The sequence below is a fragment of the Elephantulus edwardii genome, unplaced genomic scaffold (assembly GCF_000299155.1).
Source record: "Elephantulus edwardii isolate Elephantulus edwardi_28Jun2011 unplaced genomic scaffold, EleEdw1.0 scaffold00080, whole genome shotgun sequence".
NCBI lineage: Eukaryota > Metazoa > Chordata > Mammalia > Macroscelidea > Macroscelididae > Elephantulus > Elephantulus edwardii.
This window is the reverse complement of record NW_006399830.1, coordinates 5,841,141-5,850,576: the sequence shown is the minus strand read 5'-3', so window position 1 is coordinate 5,850,576 and position 9,436 is coordinate 5,841,141. Positions and strand designations below refer to the sequence as shown.

Genomic DNA, 9,436 nt, shown 5'->3' with positions numbered 1-9,436 from the left:
GCCCCGCCCGCACCTGGTTGGCTGCCATCGGCGAGTTGTTCTTGACCCACTCCTCCACGATCTTCACCACGGCTCGCAGGATCTTGGCGTCGGGCGACTTCTCGATGAGCGACGTGAGGATGGCCTGGATGAAGCTCTTGCGCATCTCCGTGCTCATCACCGCCAGCCGCGTCTTCACCAGCTCCAGGCTCAGCATCACCAGCTCGCTTGTTCCTGTGCGGGAGACGGGACGTGCCCACCATGCAGCCACCTCCGTGCGTTCTGCACATTTACACATACGGCGCGTGTACGTGCACAGGACGCACACACACACCACACGACCACCCGGGGATGGGGCGGTGCGGTTCAGAGGCACACCCTGCCATGCAGGAGACCCCAGTTCAATTCCTGGTCAGGGCACCTGGTGCACAGCACCGCCTACTGGCCAGTGGGGACCTATGTGTTACCATGACGCTGAACGGGTTTCAGCAGCTAATCCAGGCACACAGCACCAGGCAGAAAGGCCTGGTCACCTACTCTGAGGATCAGTCAGTGGGAAGCTTACAGATTACAACAGCCTGGTCTGTAACTGATCAAGGGGACAGGGCAGACCAGGGAGTGCTCTGCTCTCTCGTGCACAATCATTAAAGGGCAGACTGACCCTGGCCGCTCAGTTCTTATCCCCCTCACGGCTGCACCCACGGAGGGTGATCCTCTAAGAGCTCACCCAACAAAGGGGGCAAAGGAGATGCAGACGGTCCAGCACCATGCCCTGACTCACAGCCGTGACGTCTGTGTTACACACACACACACACACACACACGCACGCACGCGTGCTTCTTCAGAACCACTGCTCAGATCCAATATTCTCCACGCCACATGATGGTGCCAAGCAAACACCTACCCGTTTCCAGACCTCATTTGCCCAGATCTTAAAACAGGCTTGTTTTTAGAATGGGTCTTGGTCGGTTTTTAAGAGCCCGTCTGTTCTCAGCAAACACTAATGAGCTGCCCGTGAACAGGACCCTGTTCCTGTTAGAATCCCAGCACACCACCAGCTCTGTGCAGCGGCCACCTGCTCGGGCAGGGCTGTCACCTGAGGTAGCTTCTGTGCTTCCCGACGCCGCCTGCGGGTTCAGGTGCTCGCGGACCATCTTCTGGAGCGAGCGCATGAAGACGGAGATGAGCCGGTCGATGTAGCTCGGGTTGTTGCTGCAGGCCGACTTAAGGATCATCAGCGTGCCTGGGACGCAAGAGCCACCGGTCATGGCACAGCAAAGGGTAAAAAAAACAAGAACAAACAAGAATGTGCTGTTTAAAATACTGGACTATAGCCAGGAAACGAAACTAAACCCATCGCCGTCAAGCTGACCCCGGCCCGTGGGGAGCCTCCACGAGGTCTCGGAGACGGTGAAGCTTGACGAGCGAAGGCTGCCCACCTCTCCCGCAGAACGGCCAGGGGCAGGGGGGCGACCTGCTGAGGTATCCGTTAACCCAACAGCCCCAAATGCCAACATTACACAGGCCAGGTGGCATCTCCCATGACTTGAAGACCTGTTCACACTCTGTTCACGACTGCAGCAGCACCAACACCCATGAGAACCAGCATTAGCACTTTGGGGAGACTGACACGCCATGTCTGAATGTGGCCTTAAGTTAGGGTATGTCAGTTTTTGGTCTACTGACGTGTGTGAGAAGAAGAGAACCTCTGTTTCCTGTTACGGCCTCAGTTCTGTAGCTCTAAGCTCACTCTGCACTGTTTGAGCAATGTTGGCTCAGCTTTCACACAAACGACAGAAAGGTCTAAGGTGACCAGCACCACCAGGAAGGAACGAGCGCCTTAACATGAACCACCATACGCAATCAAGAGGCCAGCATTCCGTCAGGAAGAGTGTTCACTGGACAAGAGGATACAGGACAGAAAGACGAAAGGAAATGAGAAATAGAAGGGAGAAGTGGGAAGGATGCGGAATCAGTGTCAACATGTGTGAACCACCAAACGCAACGTGAAACTGCTCTGGAAACTTTCGCCCAAAGCACAGTAAAAACCCAACGTAAAAACCCTCAGTGGGACACGAACATCAAGTTCATGAAAAGAAAAGCCTGTCTTTCTCCACCGGCACTTTACCCCCACCCCCTTGGCAGGTGAAACAGACAGACAGACACACACACACACAGTGTGACATCTGTGCTCGTATCCCAGAGGACAATTCCAGGTCTGCTTTGTTCCCTTCTCAGCGACGGTGGGCCTACATGGCACAGTCGGGTCCTGAGCCCCCTTCCACCCGGTGATGATACTCGGAAAGGCATGCTGGCCGCTCCCGGCATCAGTAACCACATCTGCAGGGGAGCGTGGCCATGGGAGAAGACTTCCCCGGGCCCACCTCACCCTGGGCCACCCCCAGCCTGTGTCCAATGGTGGCTGCCTTCTGGCAAGTCCTTTGGACAATTCACTGGACATATATGATCGTAACACACATGTGATCCAAGTCCCCCTCCCTACACAAACTGACCTGGCGAGACCAGGGCAGCACTCACCGAAGAGCTGGGAGGGGTTGGCGCTGGTGGCCTTCTCATAGTTGGTGAGGCCCTCGTAGATGACCTTGCCCACGGCCGCGTACAGGCACTCCAGCTCCTCATACTTGGAGGCCACGCTGGAGGTACCTGGGGGTAGGACGGTGAGAAGTGGGTGCTGTAGCCTGGGCTCCCAGTCCACCCTGACCCCGGGGTGCTCACTGTGGGGACAAAACTGTTTCTGCAGCACCTAGCAAGACAGGTATATAAACTTTCCATGAAAAAACACAGCACCCCCACGTAGCCATGGGATCCCAGCCGTGTGTGTGCATGTGCGCCTCAGACCATGGGGTCAACAGGACCGGTGGGGGCTCCTCACTTCAGAGTGGGGGGCGGCCTCAGCCCTCCCGGGATGGCTCTAAGTCATGACACCCCAAATACAAGACTGTCAACTGTTCAGGGCTTGACAGACTTCAAGCCCTTGAGAGTGTAGGACCCTGCTTCTCTGTGCTTTCTTCTTTCTGCTGTGATTGGTCAAGTTTTACCACCACCAAAGGGGCACCAGCCACTCATAATCAAAAGAGCAACATAACCCTTGGGAGGAAGCACAGCAGGCAGAAAGGGCCAGGAGGGAAGGACGAGTGGAAATGAGAAACACAGAGAGGAAGTGGGAAGAGTGCAGTCACACTTTGGGAACTGTGATCAGCACCACGGAAGACATGCAGGAGTTGTCGAACGGAAAACCGAGCCACTCTGTAAACCTTCACCAAATCACAGCGGAAAGAAGAAAGCAAAGAGAAGCGGGGTCCCACTCGCTCACGGGCTCCCCACCAGCTTGCGGAGGGGACCTTCACGTACTCGGCTCTGTCGGGAAAATGCTCATGAGCCGTGAGAGGAGGCTGTGGACGGCTCGCAGGACTTTGGTGTTGCCGCAGGTCATGCAGGCCGCCACGCCGCGCTGCAGGGGCTTGAAGCTGCTGAGGATGGCCGGGGACTGCAGGACGGTCAGCAGGAAACTGAGCACTTCCAGCCCCGTGCAGATATTCCCATAGTTCACCTGGCTGGGCTGCTCCTGGAACAGAGAACACGCGCGCAGGGGCTGAGTGGGGGCCCTCCCTCCGGGACGGGACGACCACAGTCAAGCAAACAAAGCAGGAGGCCCCAGGCCAGGCCTATTTGGAGACTAAATGACAAAACAATAACGTTTGCTGTCTCCCCTTATCTCTGTTAGCTAAAACACAGGTACCTTTCCAAAAAGAACGACCTTTCAAATTGTCTTATAATGAAGTCGATCCAGTAATAGGTGATGTCACCATTTACGAGAAACAAAAACAAAGACACTCGCTTTGGCAGCACATCTACTAAAATTGCAACGATGCAGAGATTAGCATGGGCCTTGCACAAATGACTCATAAATTCATGAAGTGTTCCATATTCTTACAAGTAAAATCTCGGGGAGGGGCAAGGGGACCGTATACCAATGAAGTAGGAGCGAACTGGGGTGGGGGAGGGCAGGGAGAAAAGTACAACAATGAATGAATGGAAATGGAAAATCTCTGTAAATGTTCATTAAAATTAATAAAATAAAATTTAAAAACAAAAACAAATAAAAGCTCTCCTGACACACAAACACACACACGTAGAGAAACAAAGTGCAGAGTTGGTAGAAGAACTGCTTCTAGGGCGCTCTGGTGGCCTAGTGGCAAGAAGCTGCACTGCAATCCCAGAAGTAAGCGGTTTGAATCCACCAGATGCTCTGGTGGGGCAGTCTCCTCCTGTACCAGTCAGATCTGATTTGATGGTGCACATACAAAGAACAAAAAAAAAAAAATTTTAAAAATTTAAAAAAACCCCACACACCAGACTGTTTCATGAGACACCAGCGATGCTGTTCAGCTGTAGTGTTTATACACACCCCGCTCCCTTGTGTGTGTGCTGTGTGCACGGGGCGTGAGAACCACTGCATGATGGGAGACTGCTGGGAAACCAGCGTCAGCACGGACACTGCTTCCCAACGTGTCTGTGGATGAAGTGCCAGAGGCTGTCCTCCAGGGCTAAGTGCTCAACTATGGCTGTCCACCATGCCTGTACTCCCAAGCTGAGCTTTCAGCCACGGCTGTGTGCACAAGGAAAGTAATGCCGACTTTACAAGAGAAAAAGGAAGCCTGTCACCTAGAACGTGTGCCCCACACCAAGTGCCCGCTGCAGACCCAGCAGACCTTACATCCTGAGAGACAATACTGCCTACTCTTCGCAAAGACTTAAAACAGTTATGTGAGTCCTTGAGTCAAAAAATTTTAGAACACCTACTAAAGTTTTATAATCCTGATAGTTGTTGTTGTTAGGTGCCGTCGAGTCACTTGCAACTCAGAACGACCCTACGTACAATAGCCCTGAAACCAGCTCTATCCTTACTGTCTCTGACACACCTATCCTCGTTATCTCAGTCACCGTCAATCCATCTCATCACTGGTCTTCCTCTCTTTCTCCATCTCTCTACCTTTCTAAGCATAATGTTCAAGGACTGGTCCCTCCTTGCAACATGTCCAAAGTTTGTCAGACAAAGCTTCAAAATCCTTGCCTCCATATAGTAGCCTGGTTAGGGTGAACTTGCTAGTTCTCCTGGCAGTCCATGGTATATTCAATACTCTTCTCTACACCACAATAAGATAAACAATATAATTGAAAAATGGGCACAGAAAATTAACAGACACTTCACCAAAGGAAACATTCTGAGGGCAAAACAAAGGGTACCAGTTTTAAAAATGTCTGTAAAGTGAAAGAGAGCCAACATTCTGTTTTAAAGAGCCCAAGTGTTTGGGAGTCAGAGACAGGGGCTGAAGTCACAAATCCATTTCCAGGCGGTGAAACTGCAGCCCCTGACTCGCAGTCACATGGCCAAGAGGCGGCCGTAACCATGGGGTCTGCAGACAGGAGCCTGGACGGTCAGGCCCGGCGGGGCCCGGGCACCTACCACGGTCATCAGCAGCTTGTCGAACCACTGCAGCTTGAGCTCCGACTTGGACCACATGTCTGGCCGCAGGGCCGTTTTGAGGAGGTTGACGCAGCGTCGGGAAAGCACCTCCCCAGGTGAGCCTGAGGTGTTGGTGTTGTCGTTCACCTGGAAATGCAGTCCGTGAGGGCCCAGCTCCACAGGGGACCCGGCTCCCACCCATGCTGCACCCCCCGGCCTGGCTCTGCTCCTCATCTCATTCCCCTCCACGTTCTCAGTTCTGCGAACAGTGGTGAATGCACAACCACAGAGCATCCGTGTCCCCAACGCATCGTGGTGCCTGGCATGCTCTGAGCTCCCCCCGTGTTGGAAAGGCCATAAGGTTCTCTCAACACCAGGGTGGTTCACCAGCACCGCCAGGTGTACCAGATCGTGGGCAACGCCTGTGTGAACTCAAGATGCCCAAGCACAAGACCATGCTCAGGGAAATTTCATACAAAATGTAAAACGTGAAACTTTCAGAACTGGATTCTCAATCGCCCCAGGAACACATACACTGACGTGGGTGATAAACACCACTCGGCAGTCACACGGCAGCCACTAATCTGCATAAGCTCTGTCTGCGGCATCATCGCAGCCTTTTGCCACGTGAAGGGTGAGGAAAACAAAACAGAGGCTGAACCACTTTCCCAAGATCCCGGAACTACCCTCTCCCACTCATGCTAAGGTGCATGTTTTATTAAAACCAGTGTGAAATATACCGCGCGCAGATTACAGCACGGCAACCGCCATGGACTCAAAGGCCTTGGTATTAAAGTGATAGACCTTCTTTTCTGGCCCTGGCTTAGCGGTTTCGTTTCACTCTGTTGTGCAGAACCTCGAATCCATACCTGGCAGGCCACGCGGATGAGGAAGTTCACCACCGTGTCCGTGTGCTGCTTGTCAATGGGCTTGGCCAGAAGGGAGTCGGCTCCCGGCAGCGACTGGCTTCTCCCAAACACCTGCGGAAGGACTGTGGCTTAGGCAGGACAAGGATTCTGAACAAGGGCCTTCCAAAAGAGGGTGCCTCCTCATCAGTCAGCAAACAGGGGGACCACGCGGGCACCCTGGGCTGTGTGAGGGACACACTGACCACAGAAGAGCAGAGAACAAACAGCTACCACACAGAAAACACGACCTCGTGTGATATGAACCAGAACACAGGGGTGTGGCCAAGGATGGTCAGAAGATGGCTCAGGTGGTCACCAGGCTGAGCCGCAGCTCGCCGTCGGGACAAGGCTAGTCCATGTGACACGAGCCATGGGCAGTTCTGTCTGCCTGGGGCACAGGGCACAATGAGGGGCGCGATCACAAGCTGGTGACCACAGACACAAGCCCAGGCTGGGACGTCACTGCCTCGATGCTTTATGCAAGAAGAGACACTGATCTGTTCTTACAACGTCCATAGTTTCCCAAGAACCTTTAACAGTACAGAGGTCCCAAGTACGCTTTACCCAGCTTCCCTCCTTAAATTGAAAATGAAAAGTGCTCGGGGCCTCTCTGTGGAAACCATGCTGAGGTAGGAAGACTGGAGGGGAGCAGTGTAGCATTAGAAGCAGCGCCAGCAATCCCGCACTGGCTGAGGGAGGCTGGGACAAGGACTGCAGAGAAGGGAGAGAAAGTCAACGTGCCAGGCGGACGGACAGGCTCCGCTCCACCTGTGGACCAGATACGTGGGGAGCAGCAGAGTCCACAGGGTCCAGTGTTCTAAACTGAGCCTGGGAGGAGGCAGGTGCCATATATGATAACAGGATAGTGAGAAGAGGAGAGAAATCCAACCTCAGGCAGCCAACACATGATGCTTAACTAGCCAAGGTTACATTAACAGGCCACGGGGGGAAGCAGGACTCCAGCCAAGGTAGATTCAGGTGGCCTACAACTACACAAGGGTGAGGACAGGGATCCCCGACAGGGACCGTCGGGGTTGCCACACCACACAGAACAAGACAGATTTTCTTTCTGAGAAATCAAACCACAGTGTGGGTTCATATTCTCACACTCCTTCCTTATTTCTGATGCCTTTACTCAAATCATTGACCATGACCACCAGAGCACACCATGGCCGCCAGAGCGTACCATGGCAGAGCACGCACGCCGTGACCACCAGAGCGCACCATGACCACCACACGCTACTAAGACGGTGAGGAGAGCTCCATCTGGGGATGAGATGCGCTGGTGGGCGATGAGACACAGATTTCTTCCCGTGGAACACTGCCTGTGTTGCAGGGCTCAGCTCTGTCAGCTCGTGTGTACCATACAAGCTCATCCAGCAACCACAGCACTCCCCACAAAAAACCCTGGACCCCATCATCTTACCGCACTGATAGCTCCAGTGGCCGTCCTGAAGCGCTTCACTTCCTGGGCAGAGTCCACCGACAGGCCTCTCTTAATAGACGATGAGACTGAATTGACCCCTTCTCCACTTGAGCTGGGATCCATGTCTGAATCCGGCTGAAGAAACACACAGGCAAATAGGACTTTATGGACTGATTTCTAGAGAGAGCTCAGGCATGCAGCTGGGGACAGGAGGGGTCCGTGTGCCTACCTGCTGGTCCTTAATTCTCTGCAGCTCCCACTTGATGACCACTTCTGACAGGTCCACTGCCAGCCTCCTCTGCTCGATGGTGACGCTGGGCGTGAAGCCCAGTCTCTGCATGGCGCTGACCATGTGCTGCACCAGGTGGTGTCGGACTGGGTAGTACACCTGTGGGCAGCAGGGGTCAGCGTCACATCGGGTCTGACATACCTGTACATGCCAGGTACACGTGTGTGTACACACACATACCACGCTCGAGTATCTCAAAGTGTAACTTCAGCAAGTGTTCTGTCCCTTCCCTACAGGAATGGAGGAGCCCTGGTGGCAGAGCAGATGATGTGTTGGACTAGTAACAGAAAACCCAGCAGTTCAAATCCACCAGCCACTTTGTAGAGAAGATTCTGATTCCGTTCAGACTTGTAGCTTCAGAAACCCTGATGGCGGGCTGCTCTGTGGAATCCACCTGAGAGCCCTGGCTGCCCCGTGTGCCCGGGCCCTGGGCTGCCCAGTGTGACCGGGCCCTGGACTGCCCCATGTGCCCCGGGCACGCTCACTGCCTCTGCCCGAGTAGAGCCCTAGGTTGCCCCATGTGCCCAGACATGGTCACTGCCTCTGCCCAAGGACCAGCATTAACACTCATCTTCCGGCTTCTCCACGTCTGCGCAAGTTATATTACACTGTTGTCAGCTAAGGACACAACAACAGCACGATAAATCACGGTCATGACAAGACAGGACAGTGACACAAAGTGAGCCCGCTGTGGTGCCTCTGAAAACAATACACCAACACAGGGTTGTAAAAACCACTAAAAAAGCAAAGTATGCTGAAATCAGAGCAGCCCATTTGGATGAAGCCACGCACACAGGCACACGGGCGCCCGCAGCCAGAAAGCGCCACAGGAAGGCACAGGACCGCTCGCTCTGGCAGACGCACCCCAGGGCCTGCACACACACCTTGAAGTGCTGCACGATCAGATGCAGGATGTGTACCAGCTGCGGGACCGTGTGGCCCTCCTCCACAATGATCTTCCGGGTCCAGTGCGTAAGCATCTGGTGCCCGTCTTCCATCCTGGCTGGCACCGCGGGGGTCAGGATGGCCATGGCCTGTCTGACGATGGCCCGGGCCTCCATGGCGTGAGCCTTGAGGAGACTGTGGAATACCTGAGAAGAGCCGAGGAATCCTTGTGAGGTGCAGGCATGAAGGGCATAAGGGCTTAAGAGCGACAAGGACACAGGCAATCGCCCAGCTTAGGAACAAGGCAGGGCGCTTCTGAAAGACAATTTAAAAAACAACCAACCTCCACTTCACTGAAGAAGACATTCAGATGGCTAACAAGCACATGAAGAAATGTTCAAAATCCCTAGCTCTAAGAGAGATGCAAATTAAAACAACTATGAGATATCATCTCACCCCAG

General features: G+C 53.8%; 1 protein-coding gene across 2 annotated transcripts in view; it reads right to left on the bottom strand.

The window, feature by feature from the left end:
* Positions 1–9,436, bottom strand: part of TRRAP (transformation/transcription domain-associated protein) — an 89,949-nt gene that overhangs the window by 25,082 nt on the left and 55,431 nt on the right. For both annotated transcript variants that reach the window (XM_006889633.1, XM_006889632.1), the window contains 9 exons: positions 8,975–9,181; positions 8,031–8,189; positions 7,802–7,936; positions 6,337–6,447; positions 5,468–5,614; positions 3,352–3,565; positions 2,518–2,643; positions 1,076–1,222; positions 14–213 (listed from right to left, as the gene is read on the bottom strand). In XM_006889633.1, coding sequence (XP_006889695.1) covers positions 14–213; positions 1,076–1,222; positions 2,518–2,643; positions 3,352–3,565; positions 5,468–5,614; positions 6,337–6,447; positions 7,802–7,936; positions 8,031–8,189; positions 8,975–9,181 — 1,446 coding nt within the window. The remainder of the gene's footprint in view (positions 1–13; positions 214–1,075; positions 1,223–2,517; positions 2,644–3,351; positions 3,566–5,467; positions 5,615–6,336; positions 6,448–7,801; positions 7,937–8,030; positions 8,190–8,974; positions 9,182–9,436) is intronic.